This window comes from Ovis canadensis, chromosome 9 (assembly GCF_042477335.2).
Source record: "Ovis canadensis isolate MfBH-ARS-UI-01 breed Bighorn chromosome 9, ARS-UI_OviCan_v2, whole genome shotgun sequence".
NCBI lineage: Eukaryota > Metazoa > Chordata > Mammalia > Artiodactyla > Bovidae > Ovis > Ovis canadensis.
Genome location: NC_091253.1, coordinates 49,217,112 through 49,239,040, shown reverse-complemented (window position 1 = coordinate 49,239,040; position 21,929 = coordinate 49,217,112). Strand labels below are relative to the sequence as shown.

At 45.6% G+C, this 21,929-nt stretch overlaps 1 protein-coding gene and 1 pseudogene across 3 annotated transcripts in view; both read right to left on the bottom strand.

Moving 5' to 3' along the window:
* The window catches only part of RAB2A (RAB2A, member RAS oncogene family), a 65,460-nt gene extending 62,797 nt beyond the window's left edge, over positions 1 to 2,663 (bottom strand). Inside the window, exon 1 of one of the 3 annotated variants that reach the window (XM_069600080.1) lies at positions 1,985 to 2,663. In XM_069600080.1, the coding sequence (XP_069456181.1) occupies positions 1,985 to 2,030 (46 nt within the window). In that variant the 5' untranslated portion in view covers positions 2,031 to 2,663. Of the gene's footprint in view, positions 1 to 1,427 lie in introns of all 3 variants that reach the window. The other 2 variants (XM_069600081.1, XM_069600082.1) reach the window with 2 other exon arrangements.
* Positions 2,437 to 20,266, bottom strand: LOC138445854 (elongation factor 2-like; annotated as a pseudogene).
* Positions 20,267 to 21,929: the final 1,663 nt, after the last annotated feature.

Genomic DNA, 21,929 nt, shown 5'->3' with positions numbered 1-21,929 from the left:
CAGATAAGGAGGTGGAGTCACTGCCAGTTGGGATACCAGCAATGCCTAACACATCAAAAGAACTTAATAAATGCTGACTGTGAAATCATTATGTAAGACTCTAGTCAAACTTTGAGGACAGACAAATTTGGACAGAGAGGCACCCCAAACAAAGTGCAGGAGCAGCAGTGACCAGGTAAAAGCACAGGGCCTCACCGGCAGGAGGAAGCCAGGGACTAGTAACAGTGGGAAAGAAGACCAGCGTGGGAAATCATGCTTAGACCTGGAGGTCCCTGAAGGTCAAACAAACGAATGGAAAGGGAGGGATGGCCCCTAAGAGCCCTGTCTGCTCTTCCTGGAGGGGGAGAAAGGCGGCGCAGTGGACAATCTATTGCCAAGTGTACCTGAACCAGGTGGCGACAGCAGCAACGGCAAGGATGAATGTCTTCCCTCTGAACTGCCTGGACACTGTTTTGGCATGAGGGCAAATTCCCAAGTTACCAACTTGCTAACATTTGCAGCCCCACTACTCCCAGCACAACTCTTCACCCACAGTAGATGTTTGGTAGGTATGCTCAAAGAGAGAGACCTGCAAAGGCTAATTTCAACGGTCACTACTGCTGATGTCCATAATCACCCCTTCCACTTCCCAAACCCACTAGTATTACAGTTATTGGGAATTTCCTCTTCCAATCTCACGGATACAACCTAAATTAAAATGTACCAGTAGGCTTCGAAACCCCACTTCCTTCAGCATTTTAAAAAGTATATAAATTTGCTACTTGAACACCTGCAAAACATTGCTTTATCCAGGATTCTGCATAGAGAACCATCAAGTTTCCACGCGCACGCCAAAAACCATTGCTGAAACACTATTTACAGCAGAAAATCTTTCTTTTAGGCAGCAATCAACATGCCTCTTGTGTTACTTATTCAACCTGACATATCACTAGTACAACCACAAGCTGCTGCTTACATTTCCAAAGTTGTGCAAAGGGTCCAAAGTTGTGCAAGAGTCATCACTGAAATCAGACTCTGGTATATTAATAGTTGTAACACCTGAACACGTCTTAGTTTTATTATTAGATTCACAGTAATGCCAAAAAATCCATAATTAAAAAATATATTTTCAATGAGTTCGACTGCTTTCTCTGCAAAATACACTGGGATGTCATTTTAAGTGAAAAATAGCTGTATGTCTTTCTGCTTCAAATGGACATTAGGTCACCTGATTAACTGGCATTTGTGGGCCTGGATTTCATGTATCGGAAAAAAAGCCAGTATCCCCAACACGCACACGCACGCATCCGAGAGCACTGAACGGCCTTGCATTACTATCAAACAACGCGAGTTTACACGTGGCAAAAGTCGACAGAGACAGAACTCTTCCGTGTTTTAATGACCTCGAAAAGCATTCCCCAGGCGTCAAGTAATGGGATGTTACTTACTCTGACTTGGCAGTTCAGTGATAAAAAAAATCCATACACACACATATACATCTTTTTTTTTTTTAATGTCTCCTTCTCAGCTAGCTGTCCCACGCCGGGGAGCGCTTTGCCCAGGCCGTGGCAGATGTGAACGGGTCGGAGAAGGTGGGATGTGTCAGGGAAGCCAAGACCCTCCTTCCATCCCCTTCTGCTCTCCCTGGGCCCCCCTTTTCCTTTCTCGGGGGCGGCGGCGAGGCCCAAGGTGAGAGGCTCCGGGTAGGGCGTGCAACCCTCAGAGCCAGGCCAGCTCCCCTATCATCTACTCCCCAGACCGGGCGGTGAAACGGCTGCCGCGGCCCCCGGTTGCAGGCCCGGCCTGGGCCGGGGCGGGGGCGACGGGCCAGGCCGCGGCCGCTCGCAGTGCCCACGTCACCAGCTCCAGCACTGCGGAAATGGAGCGGCGGGGAGGCGCCCGGCGGCGACCGAGGCTGCGCCGCCGCCCGACGCCGTTTGCCCCTCGGCCCCGGCCCCCGGGCCGCCGCCTCCCGGCCGGTCGGCCGCCGCGCCCCGGGCCTCACCTGTGTCGCCGATGATGATGTACTTGAAGAGATAGGCGTACGCCATGGCCGCGGCCGCTCGGTGCCAGGGCACACGGCTCCTCCTCCTGCTGCTGCAGCTCCTCCTCCTCTGCGCCCCTCACCCCGGCGCCACTCGGCCTCGAAAAGCCAGGCCCCGCCCTCCGCAGCCGCCACCGCCGCCGTAAGCCGCCGGGAGTGAGGGGCCGAGGGGAAGCTGGACAAACTGACAACGACCGAGCCGAGGGAGACAGCGCCCGGCCGAGCACACTCGAACAATAACAGCCGCCGCGGCTCCTCCGCCCCGCCTCCGCGCCGACCCGGAAGTGCTGCGGCCGCTGGCGGTGCCGGAGGAAAGGGGAGGAGCCCTGCACGCCGACCGCGCCCCGCCCCGCTTGCTGGAGCCCCGCCCAGCCAGAGCCCCGCCCCCGCAGGAGCTCCTCCCAGCGCCGCGCCTAGCTGGCCGCGCCCATCCTCCTGGTCCACCCCGAACCGGGCAAGGCCGGGCGCCGGTCCTTCCGGCCCCTCTGAGCGGGCGACGCCGGCGACCGAGAGACGCTAGGGGAGGGGAGGGGCCGGGTGGCTCCGTCGCCGCGACGCGCGCTGGGCCGCGTCCTTCCGCTCTGCGGCGGGGACGCGGGGTACGTGGTGGAAGGCGGAGATCGCTTTCGGCGCTGGGCCTGCCCTGGGCTCGTGACCAGGGGTTTGAAAATGATGGAGCCGCTGGGACGGCGGGCGGGGGGGAGGGGTTTGAGGGCGAGGGTATTTCTGCACTGGGGGACGGGGCTTTGACAGTGAAAATAATGGAAGTGTAAATCTGAAACCCTAAATCAGGGAATGTGAGGGGAACCTTGGTGTACCCCTACGGTGGAATACTGCGTTGTCTTAATTAAAAGGAAGAAAAAGCCTGTCTTCTGCCAAGTGAAAATAAGGCACAGGACTCAGTCTATAAATACATACTTATGCAATGGCACCCCACTCCAGTACTCTTGCCTGGAAAATCCTATGGACGGAGGAGCCTGGCGAGCTGCAGTCCATGGGGTCGCTGAGAGTCGGGTACGACTGGGCGACTTCACTTTCCCTTTTCACTTTCATTCATTGGAGAAAGAAATGGCAACCCACTCCAGTATTCTTGCCTGGAGAATCCCAGGGAAGGAGGAGCCTGGTAGGCTGCCATCTATGGGGTAGCACAGAGTCGGACACCACTGAAGCGATTTAGCAGCAGCAGCATGCTATATGTATTTATAGATACAGCTATTATATGTAATAAGTGATATATATATTTGTATATAAGCTGTATTGTTATGCAAATATAACTTTTTTTTTACTATTGTGTAGAAAAATGACAGGAATACACTTAAATACCCTTATGTACATAGTCTGAAAGGACACAACTGGGACCAAGGGTCGGAGGGAATATAGTTGGGGGGAGATCGAATCCCTGGGTCGGGAAGTTCCCTTGGAAAAGGAAATGGCAACCCACTCCAGTGTTCTTGCCTGGAGAATCCCAGGGATGGAGGAGCCTGGCCGGCTACAGTCCATGGGGTCGCAGAGCCGGACATGACTAAGTGAGCTCACTTCTACTTTTCACTGAGTTTTTCAAGTGCAGTTTGGATTTTCAGTGCTCATGAATTACCTATTGAAAAATGCACTCAAAAGAACACAATGACTTCTTGATTCATTCAACTAACACCAAGTACATACTATATTTCCTGCACTGCTAGGCATTGGAACTAAAAGCAGAGTCTGTTCTAAAAGAGCACAGATTTTGGAAGAGGAGATGGAGAATAGGATAGTGTCAGAATAGGTTATCGAAAGTATATCATCTCTGAACTAGACATATGAAGGATGAGTAAGAGTTTGTCAAAAGGACAAAAGGTCTGGAAGGGAACTGAAATTTAGGCGCAAGAAACAATGTGCAGAGGTCCTGAATCTGTTGAGGGAATTCAAAGTTGCCTAAGGGAGCTCATTTGCTAACCCATGGCTTCTGCCCTTGGCAGTGGAAGGAGAGTTGTTGTTAGGGCAGAAGTGACTGGGAGACAGTGGCCCTGGTTCCTGTTGCCTAATACTTTCCTCTCCCTTTTGAAATCTGTCATTCTACTGCCACCTTCATGTGGGGCTGGCAGTGGTTCACTGGTATGTGGTTGAATGGCCTTTCCAAACATCAGCTCAGAGGGATTTTTCTTCAGTGTTTGGAAGTGGTTTTCAGAGATAGCACTCAAAAATTTGACATGAAAAATTACCAGGCATTTCATAACCTGGTTCACTTATCTTTGGTTTGGGAGGTGGGAGAGACGGTCTCTGCTCGAGTCCTCTGGAATTTCAAAGGTGATTTTGTCTCTCCCATCTGAGTGCCTTCACTCAAATCTTTCCTGACAACAGACATTTAGAAAGTCCCCGCCTTCCAGAAGAGACTCAGTTCCCTGCTGTTCCCAAAAGTATGTTCTTTATCCATAGTCTGCACAAGACCACTCTGTGAGGATGTTACCCAAAGGTCTAGCGTCCTTACAACCAAAAGCATTCCCATGCAGTTACAGGAAGTGAGCAATGGGAAAAGTCACTGGTGTCAGGTCATCCGGGGGCTACCAGGGGTTGGTAGCCGGCTAGTTGGCATGCGGCAGTTTACTCAGTGAACGCAAGGGGAACTGGGGAAAGAAAGGTCAGAATTGCATATGTAAAAAAAATTATAGAAAGGGTATGTATGGAGCTATAGAGGCAATGAAGTATAAAGAGGATTCAGGAAACCTGCCTTTGACCCTGGCCCTACCACAAACAGATAGAATGATTGTGGCAAATCTTTTGGCTTCCTAGAGAGTTTTGATGCACTCATCAATAAAGTGATCAAGTTACCTGAAAGGTCTATTCCAAGTCTGAAGTCCTTCAGTTTTATGTCTGTCCATCTCCAGATCTAAAGCACCTGTAAAGAGGTCGTAATCCTCTCATGAAGATGTCGTGGCCACAGGAATCAAGTGTTTGTTGTTCTTCCACAGAACTGAGAGGCATCAGTTACTGGTCCGCGGGAATTGTAACAATCAGTGGCGTTGAAAACACAAGGACTAGATTTTCCAAGTCCCTCCCTGAGCCTCGGTTTTCTTTTCTGGACAATGTAAAGAATAATTGCCTCAAAATTATTGCCTTTCCAGTTTTGGATCAAATGAGATAATGTATATGAAGGTATTTTGTAAATTCTGAAAAATGTATACTTAATATGAGAAACCCTTCAGTTCAGTTCAGTTCAGTCTCAGTCATGTCTGACTCTTTGCGATGCCATGAATCGCAGCATGCCAGGCCTCCCTGTCCATCACCAACTCCCAGAGTTCACTCAAACTCACGTCTATCGAGTCAGTGATGTCATCCAGCCATCTCATCCTCCTGTCCCCAATCCCTCCCAGCATCAGAATCTTTTCCAATGAGTCAACTCTTCGCATGAGGTAGCCAAAGTACTGGAGAAACCCTTAGTGCTGCATAATTTTTAAAAATTACCTTGAGGAAGTAGAGGCCTTATCAGTATATAAATTCATGTTATAAAATCAGCTCCACTCCTGTCTCTCTAGTTTATGTCTCTACGTTTATTTTCTTCTATGTGTAATTCATATTTTATTTTATTTTCTCTAAGCCTATACGCTATCTTGAATTCTCTTTTAAATAATACAGAGTATAAATAAAAACCACACAAACTTCATCTCAAACATTTTATTTAGCCCCCAAAATCCAAAGACATTTTTCAAGAAAAATTTCTTAGCAAAAATGATAGAAATAAACTGTTCTTCCCTTAATTCATAGGATACTTCCTAGGATTTTCCATTCAGTTTATTTTCAGCTATTTCACTCCCCTGAGGATGAATTCTGATAATCTCATCTCTCAGTCTTACCTCACATGTGATCTGAAGATCATGACTATGAAATTCAAAGATAGTCTACATTCTCCAAGGTCTCCTTGTTCAAATTTTCCACAACATTTTTAAGTAGAGCATTACATTAGAATTTTGAATTTGCTCTTCCCAATCAAACTTTTCATGTGTTTAAACTTTCTCTGGTTTTGATGGCTCTCAGACTGTGGGAAGAGAGGTAGGGGGGAATAGGATAGGAGAAGAGTGGTTTGGAGCACTGTCATCATAGGGTCTTACTTTGGTTTCCATGGTTTCCTTGGCTAGCCCTTGATGCGCTCTGGGAGCCGTGTGATCCTTGTGAAATGGTATGCACAATGCTGTGTGTATTTGCATATATGTAATATTATGGGAGAGATCCCTGCATGAGTCCATGACCCAGAAATAATTAAGAACCACAGTGAAATGCTTTCAGCCATTTCTAAACACCACGCCAGAACTAATTTTCCTGCAAATACTAATAAGCTCAGTACCAGTTTTGGAGGCAGAAAGAGGTTCAAATCCTGAATTTATCTCCTATCAGTTGAGTGATATTGGATAAATTACTAAACTCTCTAAGCCTTAGATTCCTCATGAGATGACGCAAGTGCAATGTCTAGCAAAGTGTCGAGATCGAAGGAGACGCTAACTCAACACTGAAGTCATTTCTGCCTTCCCTTCATCCTCTGCCTGTCCTTTACCTCTAACTCATCGCTAAGAACTGTAGGAGTTAAATAAACCCAACTAAGACACTGCCTGGAGGAAGATTAGAGTCTCTTTGTGCTAAGTCTTGGGTAGTTTTGGCTTGATGAAGGCTAACGGGAGAGGTACAGTGTTATCTTAGAAGACAGAATTTTGTTCTGGGAAATAAGGGTAGATTTTACAGGAGAGCCATCTAAACTGAGCCTCAAAGGACATTATCTTTCATGGTTACTGCTTTAAACCTAATCATTCCAAATGCTTCAACAGCCCTCTCCACTGTACTTCATTCACCTTACCCATCGCATCAGCCATTTTTATTCTTGCTGGGTAACACATTTAGTACTCCCTATCTTACTTTTGTACTTGTGACCTATTTGTGACCACTTGTCAAAGCCAAAGATGACCGTTTTCTCTCTTCCATTCCATTCTGCTCCTTCTTTAAAGGTTTACTTGAAGAGACAAAATGGAATGATCGCAAATTCACATCCTTAATCAAAGTGTGTGCAAGTGAGTGAAGAAACTTTCTTTTATATGTTGTTCAGTTGCTCAGCCGTATCTGACTCGGCGACCCCGTGTACTGCAGCATGCCCAGCTTCCCTGTCCTTCACCATCTCCCGGAGCTTGCTCAAACTTTGTTTGTAGGTTAGTTTTTTTAATCAGTGGACTTAACATTAATGATAGAACGGGATCTATGTAGGTGCGTGAATGAGAGAAACAGTGAATATTAGAATAATAATAAGCTCGTAATAAGCTCAACCAAAATTGTGTTCTTAAATTACCCACTTTTCTAAGTCCTTAACAGTGGCCTGGGGAAAGGCCCTATATTAGATTCCAGGAGGTCTAAATTATAGTCTTTCTTGCCACCAACAAGCTGACCCTGAGAATTTTTGTCATATACTCAATAGAAATAATAATTCCAGCTGCTAATAGAATTGCTGGGAGGTAGATGTGAGGGAACTCTGAAAAGTATGTTATTCCTGGTAGAAAGTCTATATACCAAATCTCAGTTGAATGATTTTCTGCAAATGTATCTAAGTACATTAGAAGACTGACCCTTACAGAACCGCATTAATGTCAGCGGTATTTTACTCTCTGCATTGGTGGGTTTTGTCAGCAGAGACTAGACCATGCAGTTACTTCAAACCCTTCCCTCCACTTATCCTTGTTATGTTCTATGTCCTGTGTTTATTGGTAGGGACCCTTATTTTGGAAAAGTCAGGATCATTATAAGAATGAGGAAACATGAGACATATACCTCATGTAGTGCGAAGAGAGAACCAATTATCACTCCCGTGAGTACTTCAATTTATTTTAATCATTACCCATAAAGGTCTTTAAATTTTGATAAAGGGAAAACCATTTCTCTCCATTTTTGAGGACATGATAAGCTAGCTATGTCCCAATGGGAGATGTGGACACAGAAAACCTTCTGTCCCTGATATCTTTTGTTAGAGATGGGTGCCAGGAACTATGAGATCACATGTCAACCTTCTTCCACTTCCCCTTCCTCCTGTATCAGGAAGATCCCCTGGAGAAAGGAATGACAACCCACTCCAGTATTTTGCCTGGAGAATTCCATGGACTGAGGAGCCTGGCATGCTGCAGTCCTTGGGGTCTCAAAGAGTCGGACATGACTGAGTGACTAACACTGTCCTCCTCTATACCCTTTATCTCTGCATCTAGCGATCTCATTATCAGAATATTCAACACATGGAGTGAGAGAGGAAAACGATATCAAAGAGTCACATTTTCACTTCTAAAATGGAGAAAATAGAAGTCTGTTTCTTCCAGCTTTTTGATTTAAAAAAGTTACTAAAAGAATAAATCTTTTCTTCCAAAATTGAGATTGCCTCTAAAGACTCACGTTTAAAAATCTTCAAGGTTAATTTAGACTTGCCTAAGAATCATTGCTGCACTTTTACTGTTTTAAATTTCTCAGTTTAAGGAATCTGGGGATCAATTCTCAACAATTTCTTCAAATAAATAGATTTTAAAAACTATGGTATAACCTTAAAACAGCAATAAACATTTATTCTCACACAAAGTTTGCACATCAGAAATCTAGGAGCAGCTTAGCTCAGTGGCCCTGGCTTGGAGTTTTCTCACGGGGTTTCAGTTAATCTCTCAGCCAGATCTGTAGCCTACAGACACCTGAAGGCTTGACTAGGGCTGGATGGTTTATTTCCAAGGTGGCTCATGCACATGACTGAGGCCCTAGTTCTTTACGACGTGGACCTCCCAGAGAACTGCTTACTATCTTTGTGACATGGAAGCTGATTTCTCCCAGTGGGAGGGAGGTAAGAGAGTGAGCAGGAGGCCAAAACCTCAGTATCTTTCATGACCTATCCTTGGAAATCACTTCTGCTGTATCCTAGTTGCTCAAATGAACAGCTGGACATTTGGGTCTGGAGCTTAGGGGAGTGGTCTGAGCTCCAGGCAGAAATACCATATAGCTGGTTATGGTTATTGGGGCCAAATGTTTTTTTCAAGTGTCTGGTAGAGACTTGTGGTTCTTTTAGTTTTGTTTTTAAACCTCTTAATGCATTTATTTTAAACTTTTTTTTGGACATTAAGTTTCCCTCTCAACAAAATGTATTGGTTGTCCCATCCCCTCCCCCATCCCCACCAGCCAGATCAGTCCCTGCTGTAAGGGCACTTCTGTTGCCCCTGAAATCTGGAAATAAATATCAAAAGAAATGGCATCAAGTCTTCATGTTGAGCGATGGCATGAAGTGGGCCCCAGAAACCTGTCATGCAGAGTGTTACCAGGTCTGGACAGCCTCAAGGTGTCGTGGAGAATGTGGGGGCTTGTTGCTGTGGTTACCCGTCCCTGGGCGTGGGGGCTGCGCCGATGCCACCAGGTGGCTGGCTGCTTGGAGGCTGCCTGCAACCTGTCTGGGAAGTTGTCCAGGGCTGGGATGCCTTCCTTCAGGCATTTGTGCTTGCGTGTCTCCACCACCACTTGACTGGGCAGTTGGTGTTTTTGAAGGGGTCGCCAGGCAGGATCTGCCTGTGGTTGAACACACACTGGGGGAAGGCCTGGCCACCCGTGTTGGACCTCAGGTCAGTAGTAAAGCCAAAGGACTCATTGACAGGCAGGTAGGCCTTCCACTACAAACATGGGGGTGCCAGCCAGCTGGGTCTCCTCGAAGACGTGGCCCCGCTTCCGTTCAGGACACCATAGATACCACCAGCCACTTGTTTTGGACACTGTATCTCCACAAGGTAGATGGGCTCCACGAGCCGGGGATGGGCGGTCAGCACACTGGCGTACAGGCAGCACCAGGCCATGGGGATGTTCTGGCCACCCCCACAGTGGATGGCATCAGTATGCAGTGTCAGATCGTGAACACCAAAGCACATGCCCCACATGTACTTCTCGCATAGCACCCCCTCCTTGGTGGCCCACTGGAAGCCAGCCACCACACTATCCTTGATTTCACTGAGGTATTGCATGCCCTTGGCGATGTCCATGAGGATGCTGGTGCCCATGCCGTCAGGGCCAAAGCACCAGATCTTGCGGGCCTTGGCCACATCCTACTCATAATTCTCGGCCAGGTAGTGGGCTCCCTGCTTGAGCTCCTGGCGGACAGACACCTTGCCCTTGTCGATGTCCTTGGCCAGGCCATTGGGGAAGGGCCATGCCTTCATGTAAAACCTATTGGGCTTGATGGGGGACTTGGACAGGCAGAGCATGTTCGACTACTCGCTGACAGTCTTCTGGTATGAGACAACTGGGTCAGATTTCTCTTGATGGGGATGCAGACATGGTCCTCCACGTCCTTGAGGCAGATCTCCAAGTGCAATTCCCCAGACTCCCATGATGATGTGCTCCCTGGACTCCTCGCTGGTACACTGCACCATGGGGTCCGACTTGGCCAGCTGCTTCAGGCCCTCCACCAGCTTGGGCAGGCTGGCTGGGTTCTTTGCCTCCACAATGACCCTGACCACAGGGCTCACACTGAACTTTATCACCCATGTGTTGTGGCTATGCTCAAAGGTGGTGATGGTGTCGGTCTTCACCAGGAACTGGTCCACGCCCACCAGGCCCATGATGTTGCCACAAGACACATCCTCGATGGGCTCCACATAACAGCCCATCATCAGGATTGTCCTCTGGATTGGCTTCAGGTACAGGTCCTCCTTCTCCCCGGAGTTGGGCCCCATGATGCAGACCATCAGGCCAGTGTACACTACCCCTGAGAAGACCTGGCCAAAGGCATAGAACCGACCTTTGTCAGAGGTTGGCACCATTTTGGAAGTGTACATCATGAGAGGGCCTTGGGAATCACAGCTTTTAATGCCCATGGCTGCCTCATCGCCTGGGGGCCCCTCATACAGGACCTCACAATGGTACTTCTGGACCGTCACAGCGGAGGGCAGATGGATGGTGATCATCTGTAGCAGGGTGTCCCCAGCAGGCAGCCAGCAGTGCATCACAGCCTTCAGAAGTGATTTGCCCTCCTTATCCTTATCTTTGCTGTCCAACTTGATGTCTAGGTTTTCCAATTAGTTTTGCTATCTCCTCTTTCTTGAAGTTCGTGATTGCATCAGACACCTTGAAGATGGGGTCCAGGATGAGCTGGCAGAACATTGGCGGCAGCTTCTTATCATTGAGCTGTTGGCTGACTTGCTGAACTTGCTGGTGGGTGGATCAAAGTACCAGTCTCCCCACAGCTTTTTCATTATGTCCTCCACCTTCTTGGCCCTCTCAGCAGGCCTCAGCTGGCCTTCACCTTTGGCAACAAACTTGGCCACATACAACTCTGCAAACTACTTCAGGGTAAAGGCCCAACTGTGGAGACCAGACCCGAAGCCAACAGTACTGAGGACAGGGTTGGTTATGATATTGCCCATGGGGCCACTCTCGCCCTTGCCATAGGTGGAGATGATGACGTTGATGTTCTCCACAATGTGCTGGAAGGGCTTGTAGAGCTCCCTGGGCTCCTGCTGCAGTTCGAGCAGGGCCCAGTCCATCTTGTTCATCATTAGCACCAGCTTGATGCCCTCGGCGACAGCCTGGCACAGAACCGTCTCTGTCTGCACACACATGCCCGAGACACAGTCTACCATCACCAAGGTGCTGTCGGTGACACGGAGCGCAGCTGTCACCTCTGAGGAGAAGTCCACATGCCCAGGGGAGTTGATGAGGTTGATGAGGAAGCCAGAGCCATCCCTGCTCTGCTTGATGAAATTCAAGTTGTTCTCTGAAGGCTTGTAGAAAAGGGAGATGGCCATTGACTTGCTGATGGAACACTCCTGCTCATCCTTCCGGGTGTTCCTGAAGCAGGTCTCCCCAGACCGGGCAGAGACAATGATACCCGCCTTGCACATCAGGAAGTCCATCAGAGTAGACTTGGCATGATCCACGTGGGTGATGACACCCATGTTCCTGATGTTGGCTTTCTTGTCCATGATGGCCCGGATCTGGTTTACTGTGAAGTTCACCACGGTGGTGGATGGTGGTGGTTTCTCCCAGGCAGATCTAAGTGAGCTAGTTCTTGCCGAGGATGGTGATGATGATGTTGGAAGAGAACCAGATCTTCTATTATATGTTAACTATATGTATGTTCTGTGTATCTATTAAGTATCTGACAATTATTGTTAAACTTCACATACATTTAATACAATTGAAAATGTGTAACAAACCACCCAAATCATCTAATCTTAACAAACCTGGAAGCCTTTAATTTATGTATTTTTATTTTTTGCATTTTACCCTGAGAGTTTTATTTTAAATTGGAGTATAATTGACTTTCAATGTTGTGTTGTTTCTTGGTGTGCTGCAAAGTGGTTCAGTTATACATGCATATGTTCTTTTTCAGATTCTTTTTCCCTACAAGTTGTTACAAATATTAATATAGTTCCCTGTTCTATATAGTTCCTTGTTGGTTATCTGTTTTACACATAGTAGTATGTATATGTTAATCCCACTGATAGTATTTTTTTCTTTAAATACTTATTTAAAGAAAAACAATAATAATCAGAAATGAAAAAAAATGTGAGAAAGTGAGAATTCTTTTGTAAAACTTGAAAGGGCAAATTGAGTTTTACAAAGATGGTGAAATGAGTATCAAAATGCTTTAATACATACAAACTCTTTAACCTAAATTTCCAAGTTCTGATACTATAGCTAAAAAAATACAAAATAAATATACAGAGAAAAAAATTTTTTTGATGGAAAAAGGGACTGAGGCTTAAAGAGATTAAGTAATTTCTCATATCATGATAGCTAGTAAGTGACAGTGCTAGGGGAAGCTGGTTGTGTGGATCTAATGAGAGTTCTGACCTCCGCATACAAATTTAGAAGTCATTAGCATATAACACGTAAGAAAAACATATTTGTCCTCCACAAGGAATTGATGAAAGCTTTATGTTCATGAAAAAGGGTTATATTCACTGTCCCAAGAGAACTCACAGGACGGTATATATAGTAAATCAGGCTTAGAAACCTGATTTCTCTGCACATCAAGAGTGAATCCATCTTTCAGAAATGGCTCACTTTAACCTAGTTTATGAATCTGATTTTTAAAAGTAGAATGTCAATTGCAATGAGAAATCACTCTCCCGGAGATGGGAATACATAAAATTAATGCCACTAATTTTTTCTTATCCTAGACAAAGAGTAAAATGTATGGAAATATTTGATGACTTTAAGCAGAGGGAACATGAAACATTCATCTTATGTTTGGGATGGCCTTTCTGGGGACAAGAATCTGTGACTCCTAGTGCCTTTCATTCTCTCACTCATTTCTTCAGCCCGACTATACCCTGATGTCTCATTCTGATCTGAAAGCTGTATTTGGCCTCCAAAAGCATTTGTAAACCTGGTCCAATGCCCTTATGCCTGGGCTCTCAGTCTCTCAGTTGTGTCCAACTCTTTTCAACCCTAATGGCCTTACTCAAGTACCAAATACTTGGATGAGTCAAAAACTCCCCTAAGTAACGTTTCAGTGAAAGTGAAAGTATAGTTGCTCAGTTGAGTCTGACTCTTTGCCACCCCATGGACTGTAGCCCACCAAGCTCCTCTGTCCATGGAATTCTCCAGGTGAGAATACTGGAGTGGGTTGCCATTCCCTTCTGCAGGGGATCTTCCCAACCGAGGGATCAAACCCAGGTCTCCTGCACCAAAGGTAGATTCTTTACCTTCTGAGCCACCAGGAAATCTATAATATTTCAATAGAGAATATCAATTTTTATCTCCAAGATTTTCATTTTTTGAGTCTCTAAGACTGACTAATCCTCCTTCTGACGGACTTAGCTGATTCAATCAAATTACCATCAAATTCTGTCCCCAGGATTCAACCTGTATTTTTAAGTCTCTCCTGTAACTTCATTTTGCAGTATATTAAGCCCCCAACTCATTAATTACCTGCCATCTGACCTACCAAAGACATCGATCCCATCTGTACTTGAGTTCCTTAGTCTGTAGAATGGGAAAAAGATCCCATCTGTACTTGAGTTCCTTAGTCTGTAGAATGGGAAAAATAGCATCAGAATCATAGGATGACCGTGCAGCACCTTGGGCATGTGAAGCTATCTGTGTGTTATCACTACGTGGTTGTCATCATTGTTAACATGTTGAATTGTTAACATTAATTCTCAGGGCACAAACTTACACCTAAGTTCTTAGGTGAATGCTTGCTGTAAAACCCAATGGTTGTAATGTCTGTCATATGTAGTTCTGATGCTAAGAAAAAAATGGTACAGTGGGCTCTGTAACTTGAGCATCAAAACTGAACTGAAAAGCAGTAATCAGAAAGATTTTTAAAATTAGGAAACATGGTGTTTTGGTGTTTTCATTTTTCTTTTAGCAGTAGATCCCATTAGTATTCAAGTAAAGTTCATGGATAACTGCTCAGAATAATGCTTTAAAAGGTATAAAAAAAATAAGGATTACAGGAAAAAAATTACATTAGAGTTGTATTAAAATATTCCCCAAATAAATTCCTGTTAGAGTAATATGTGCACTTCTTTATAAATATATTAAAAACCAAGATCTAAGAAGAGATCTAATAATGACCATAACTTAGCAGCTGGGATGTGTGTAAATGATACGAGATATTCGTATTGATTGTACTGTTGGTGACAATATCCATATTCCTGTTAGTGACAAAGCCATAGATACTGCTAATATACCATAGTGTTGGCAACAATCATAACTGAATAAAATGTTGAATTTCAACTAGAGTTAATACAAATAAAGATCCCCTCATCCGAGGGGCATGTTCTTTACAGAGAGACAGCAGGACCTAAGAGCCTAAGAAAGATATTATATCAGGTAGGTTACTTGCTGTGGTAAACAACAGAAAATCAACATTTTGAGATTTATTATTGATGTAAGGAATACAGGTGATTTATAGCCCTCGCTCAACAGAAAAACTCCAGAGAGGAGCAAAAAGTTTTACAAGAAAATTTCCAGGGTAAAAAAAATCTATTTCTTCCAGATGTACTCTCTCCAGAGAACTCCCTAGCAGACCTCCGTTTACACTTCATTGACCCAAACTGCATACTTATTCCTGGACCATGTCCTGTGGCAGAGAAATTCCATTCCATTGGCTTACCAACCACTGGGTGAGTTCCTGAACAGTCATTCACAGGAAGCACCGTGCTCCCTCTGGACCAGTTGCTCAAGCAGAGCTTTAGCATTCAAGTGTGTGTTGGGCATTTTAGGTTGCTAGAACAACTATAAGAGGAAGTTAGGGGTGCAGAACACCCCAAGATGCCTGAGACAGTTCTGCAAAGAGTTGCCCAGCCCCAAATAGCATTGTGCCTGGTGCTAAGAAATACTGCTGTAGATACCACCCTTGAATGTCACTGGCATCTTATAGAGCTGGGGTATAATAAGAAATACTTTTGGTTTGTCTCCATTCGTGGCACATAGCTCCTAAAACCCTTGGAATTTCCCGAGTGATCAGAGAGTCCTTTGTTATTCATGTGTGTGTGTGCGTTTTGTGTGTGTGTGCGTGTGTGTGTGCATGTGTGTGTGTGTGTGTGCTTGCTTAGTCACGCACACACTCTTTGCCACCCCATGCGACTCTTTGCTACCCCATGGACTGTAGACTGCCAGGCTCCTTTGTCCATGGGGATTCTCCAGGCAAGAATACCGGAGTGGGTTGCCATGCCCTCCTCCAGGGGATCTTCCCAACCCAAGGATTGAACCCAGGTCTCCCACATTGCATGCAGATTCTTTACTGTCAGAGCCACCAGGGAAGCCATTGTTATCCATAAAGAACTTCTTTTTTGATCACCTGGGATTTTAAGCTAATGCGATGACTTAAAGCTGTGTCCCTGCATAGCCTCAGGATTGGGCTGGTCACCAGAAAGACTGAGTGATTAAAATGGTTGGAACTTTCAGGCCCACCCACAAACCTCTAGGAAAGGGAGAGGGTGCTGCAGATTGAGCTCTATGTAAATTTTTGTTGTTGTTGTTTTTAATTTTCTTTGGAATAGAAATTGCTTTACAAAGTTATATTAGTTTCTGCCGTGCAGCAAAGTGAATCAGCTGTATGCATACAGGTGTGTGAGCATGTGCTCAGGCCTCAGTCTTTGCAACCCATGGACTGTAGCTCCCCCATGGGATTTCCTAGGCAAGAATACTGGAGTGGGTTGCCATTTCCTGCTCCAGGGGATCTTCCCAGCCCATATCTCTTGCATTTCCTGCATTGGCAGGTACATTCTTTACCAATGTGCCACCTGGGAAGCTAGGCCACCACAGAGCATTGAGTAGAGATCACTGTGCTATATAGTAGACTCTCATTAGTCATCTATTTTATACATGAGGTGAAGTGAAGTGACAGTTGCTCAGTTGTGTCTGACTCTTTGTGACTCCATGGACTATACAGTGCATGGAATTCTCCAGGCCAGAATACTGGAGTGGGTAGCCTTTCTCTTCTCCAGGGGATCTTCCCAACCCAAGGATCAAACCCAGGTCTCCTGCATTGCAGGCAGATTCTTTACCAGCTGAGCCACCAGGGAAGATTTTTATATATCATAGTAGTAGTATATATATATGTCAATCCCAATCTTTTGAACAATGAGACATTGATGAGCTTCTGGGTTGGTGAACACATGGAGATGCTGGGAGGGTAGGGGATGGGGAGAGTGCCCCTTTTTCATCTGGGTGTTCCTGAGTAGTATCCTTTTTTTTTTTTTTAAGTAGTATCCTTTTATAAAAGCCAGGTAAATGTTAAGCAAATGTTTCTCTGAACTTTGTGAGTCATTCTAAAAATTATCAGACCCAAGGACCTCTTGGCTTTCTGGGAACTCATTTATTACTCGTGGGTCAGCAGGAGGCCCCTGGACTTGAGATTGGCAGTAATTCAAGTTGGGGAATCTGGTGGGACTGAGCTGTTAACCTTGGGATGTAATGGTTTCTCCAAGTTCAGTTCAGTTCAGTCGCTCAGTCATGTCCAATTCTTTTCGACCCCATAGACTACAAAATGCCAGGCTTGCCTGTCCATCAAGTAGAGAGGATCAGAAGTGTAAGTGTTACCCCTCAGCCTTGTCTGACTCTTTGTGACCCCATGGGCTGTAACCTGCCAGGCTTTTCTGTCCATGGAATTTTCCAGTCAAGATAGAGTCAGAATTGAATTAAATTTGTAGAACATCCAGTTGATTATCCACTGCACCTTGTAGAATTGCTCGGAGGTGATGGAGAACACTTTCGGGGGGTGAGATGGATATCTGAGCAAAAGTGTGGAAAGAATGGTAAATGGGTTTGGGGAAGACAACCGGCTACAGCTGCTACAGATATTATAGATTTCAGAAGCAGAGAGCCTGGGGTTTAAATCCTGGTTCTTCCTTTCTAGCGCTGTGTGATCTTGAGCAAGTTGGTTAATGTTTAAAAGCCTTATTTTCTTTAATAAGTAAAAATGGAATAATAAAACCTACCTCTGAGATTTCTGAGAGGATTGATTAGGGAATGTATGCAAGTTTGTCAAACGTCCTGGTCCCTGGAAGGGATGCCGTAGAGTGTCAGCTTCCTTTCTTCCTGCTCTGATATGCCTGCATTTCCAGGATCTGATAGGATCCAAAGGGATCAGTACCTTGCTGTTTCCAGCAAATGTTTTTGAGGTGCTAAGATCTTCTAATGACAGCACCAGCCGTCATTTAAACCATTAGATTAGGAACATTACAGATGGTCCCAGCACAATGTGTTCAGTGTCACAGATGGCTCATAACAGCAAGTCAGTAGTAATAAGCAAGAAGACACGTATCAGTTTTAGCTCTGGGCTTTCAACCACTTCTTAAATGTGCTAGTACTGTATAAAATAAATAAAATACGTATGTACACGTATGTTTGACTTTCTGTATACTTCATTTTAAATTATTTTATTATTATTATTTTTTGGCCAGGCTATGTGGCTTGTGGAATCTTAGTTCTCCAAGCAGGGGTTGAAGCCAGGCCACAGCAGTGAAAGCGCTGAGTATAACTACTGGAACACCAAGGAATTCCCTCTATATGTTTCATAATCAGGTGAAGATGCATAGGAAAATGAGCTCAGTTCCATTTTATTTTTAGTTGGAGGATAATTGCTTTACAATGTTACGCTGGTTTCTGCTGTACAACAACATGAATCAGCTGTAAGTATACATATATCCCCTCCCTCTTGAGCATTCTAGTTTTGAAGGCATCTTCTTTCCTTCAAACAGAGGTCTTTGTGCACCCTGCATCCTGCCCTCCTTGTCTGGAAGAGAACTCTTATTTTTCTTTCAGAGTCCACGTGAATGATCAATTCCTCTGGAAAGTCCTTCCGATTTTCCAGACTAGGTAGGAGCTCCTGTTTTTGTTCTCATAGCCTCGCATTTTTTGTTATCTACTGATGTATTACAAACCACAACTACATTCAGTGGATTAAATACTCACAGGCTATGATTTCCCATGATTCTTTGGGTTGATCCGGTGGTTCTTTTGCTTTGTGACACTTTGACTGTAGTGCAGAGATAGCTGGAAGGTCCCGAGGCCAGCCTATCACACTGGACTCCAGCTGGGAGCTCAGTTGGAGTTGCTGATCAGGGCCCTTGGTGATCCTCCATAGGGACCATCCATTTCCAGAATGGCAAGTGGATTCTAAGAAAGTGCATTCAAAGAGGCCCAGTCTCATTGAGCAAGTACTCATCAAACCCCTGCTGGTTCCATGTATATAATGTCCCAACAGTCACAGTTAATTATGTGGCCAAACCAACATCAACATGGAAGAAGACTGCACAAGGTTTGGTTCACTGGGGGCCAAAGTCTGCCACATCCAGTGAAACTTTCCTTCGTAGGACTCATCATTGTCTGCAATCATGTGTATATGTATATGCCAGTTATTGTGGAACAGAACCTTAAATGCAGTTGAAATGATTTGCTGAGGCCCATGCATGCATGGATGCTCAGTCACTTTCGTCATGTCCCACTCTTTTTGACTCTATGGCCTAGCCTACCAGGCTCCTCTGTCCGTGGGACTCTCCAGGCAAGCATACTGGAGTGGGTTGCCATTTGCTCCTCCAGGGGATCTTCCAGATCCAGGGATCGAACTCATGTCTGCTGTGTTTCCTGCACTGTAGGCAGATTCTTTATAGCTGAGCCACCAGGGAAGCCCTGCAGAAGTCCAAGTGACTGAGAAACTAACAGGAGGTGCCACAGTGCAGGTCTTACAAAAGGGACTGGTCCTGTCCACTGTTAGCTGATCACCTACCACCACACTATTTCGAGGATAATCATAGGTATTCTGTGTTCCCTCTCATCTCAAGCCACGGGAGGATTTCAAAATTTATTTGGAGACCTTAACGTGTGATCCTTGAATTTTGATGCACCATTCCTGTGAGCATCCCAGTGCTTGCAAGCACCAGGATTGTTTGTGGGCGTCAGACTCTACAAGGGGATTGGCTCAGGATTGTCTTGCCAGGCAGCCCCTCTGAATAAAGGAATCTGTACATGTCCTTGACAGACACCCAATGCTGTTTTTTACCAAAAGACATTAGCTGCATTTATCAAGGGCCTCTCTTTCCAGGATATCACATACATTTTTTCCTAATGTGTAGGACAACCCTGCAAGGTATGTAGATTTTATTCATGTTTTACAGATGAGAAAGCAAATTGAGATTGAAATACATGCCACCATCATATAGCTGATAAATACCAGAGCTGTGTTTCCACCCTAGGTCTGTCTGTCTTCAAAATTCCAGTCCTTTCACCAGCGCCCCACTGTCACAGTTCAGGCAGACACAGAGAAGACAGCCCACGTGCAGCAATGAAGACCCAGTGGGTCTTCCCCAGTTGTGGTGAGGAGGGGCTACTCTCTAGGTGTGGTGCGTGGGCTTCTCATTGCGATGGCTTCTCTTGTTGCAGAGCACGGGCTTTACGTGTGTGGGCTCAGTAGTTGCAGCTTCCGGGCTTAGTTGCCCTGAGGCAGGTGGGATCTTCCCAGACCAGGGACCAGACCTGTGTCCCCTGCATTGGCAGGCTGATTCTTCACCACTGGGTCATCAGGAAGGTCTGACGCATGTCTTCAAAGGCTGACATGGAGAACAAGTTCGGGGTATATTTGATAGGGATCAGTGCCTATAAAAAGAAGGGGGTGGAAGCAGCGTTGGGCAGATGGAGAAGCTGCAGTGCAGGCATCAGGAACCATGTAGCAGCTCTGGGACATGTAGTGTCCACTGTGCGTCATCCTTCTGGATGGAAGACTGGACCTGATACCTCTGCCTTATGCAGGCACAGGATGCGCATTGCCCCCATGTAATAGTTAATTTTGTCAACTTGATGGGGACATGGGGAGCTCGCATACTTGGCTAAATGTTATTTCAGGATGTGTCTGTGGGGGTGTTTCTGGATGACATTAGCGTTTGAACTGGTAGAGTAAGTGAGGCAGATTGCCTTCCCCATGTGGGTGGGCATCGTCCCCTCAGCTGAGGACCCGAATAGAGCAAAGGTGTGGGGGAGGGGTGGATTTGAGGTCTCTGCTGGTGGTGAAGCTGGGATGTTGGTCTTGTGTACTTGGACTGGGACTTAGATCATCACTTCCTCTGGTTCCCAGGCCTTGTGATTTGGACTGGAATTGACACCACTGTTTTTCCTGCTTGCAGATGGCAGATCATGGGGTTCTCATCATGTGAGCCAATATCTTGTAATAAGTCAGTCTCTCGCTGTGTAATTTCAGTCTTTTTCAGGGCTTTCCTGGTGGCTCAGTGGTAAAGAATCTGCCTGCCAATGCAGGAGACGCGGGTTTGATCCCTGGTCTGGAAAGATCCCCTGAAGAAGGAAATGGCAACCCAGTCCAGTATTCTTCCCTGGAGAATCCCCACGGACAGAGGAGGGTCCCCAAAGAGTCAGACACAACTTAGCAACTGAACAACAATCTTTTTCTATCTCTATATCCTATTGACTCTGTTTCTCTAGAGAATTCTAATACACCCAGGAAACATCTGTCCTCAGGCAGGGTTCTCTCTGCAGCTGAGACCAGCCCCAAAGTGGCCAACAAGTGGTGTTACCCGCAGCTGGCAGCTCGTCTTTCCTGCGCTTGGCAGCACATCTCCATGTCTACCACACATCTGAGCTATTTGTTTGTGGCATTTTTATTATTTGACTTAAAATTACACCTTATTAGTATTTATGTTTTAACAAAAGTTATCTTAACATTCATTTACTATTTTATCAGATTTGAGCATGTGATTTAAAATCTGACTGCTGGTTAAAATGATCACTTTCATGTTATGTATATTTTATAACAGTAAAATAATCTATGACTCCTACACATTACTTATATGAGAGTCTAAATTCCTTATCATGGTCCATGAAACCTATCAGAGTCAGTTCTGAAACTATATTTACAAGCTTCTACTGTTGATCAGTCTTGCCCCATTCTCAGCCTCCCATCCCGGACTGCTCCTGCTTCTGGACAATGCTTCAATGATACTCAACTTTTCACTGATCCCCAAACAGCCCATCTTCTTCATCTAATTACCATTTTGCACAGCCTAGATTATTTGCATTATGCTTCCTTGACTTCTCTGCCTGATGAAATCCTACTAATACCATTCAAGACAAAACATAAAGGGGGCTTCCCTGGTGGCTCAGAGGTAGAGAGTCTGCCTGCCAGTGCAGGAGACATGGATTTGATCCCTGGTCTGGGAAGATCCCACATGCTGATGGGCAACTAAGGCTGTGTGCCAAAACCAGTGAGCCCGGGAACTGCAGCTACTAAGCCCATACTCCCCAACTACTGAAGCCTGCACCCTGGAGCCCATGCTGTGCAACAAGAGAAGCCATCTCAATGAGAAGCCCATGCACCGCCGCTACAGAGAGGCTCACCACAGCTAGAGAAAAGCCCGCACAGCAGTGAAGACCCAGCACAGGCAAAAATAAAAATAAGTGAAATCACACTGATAAGCCA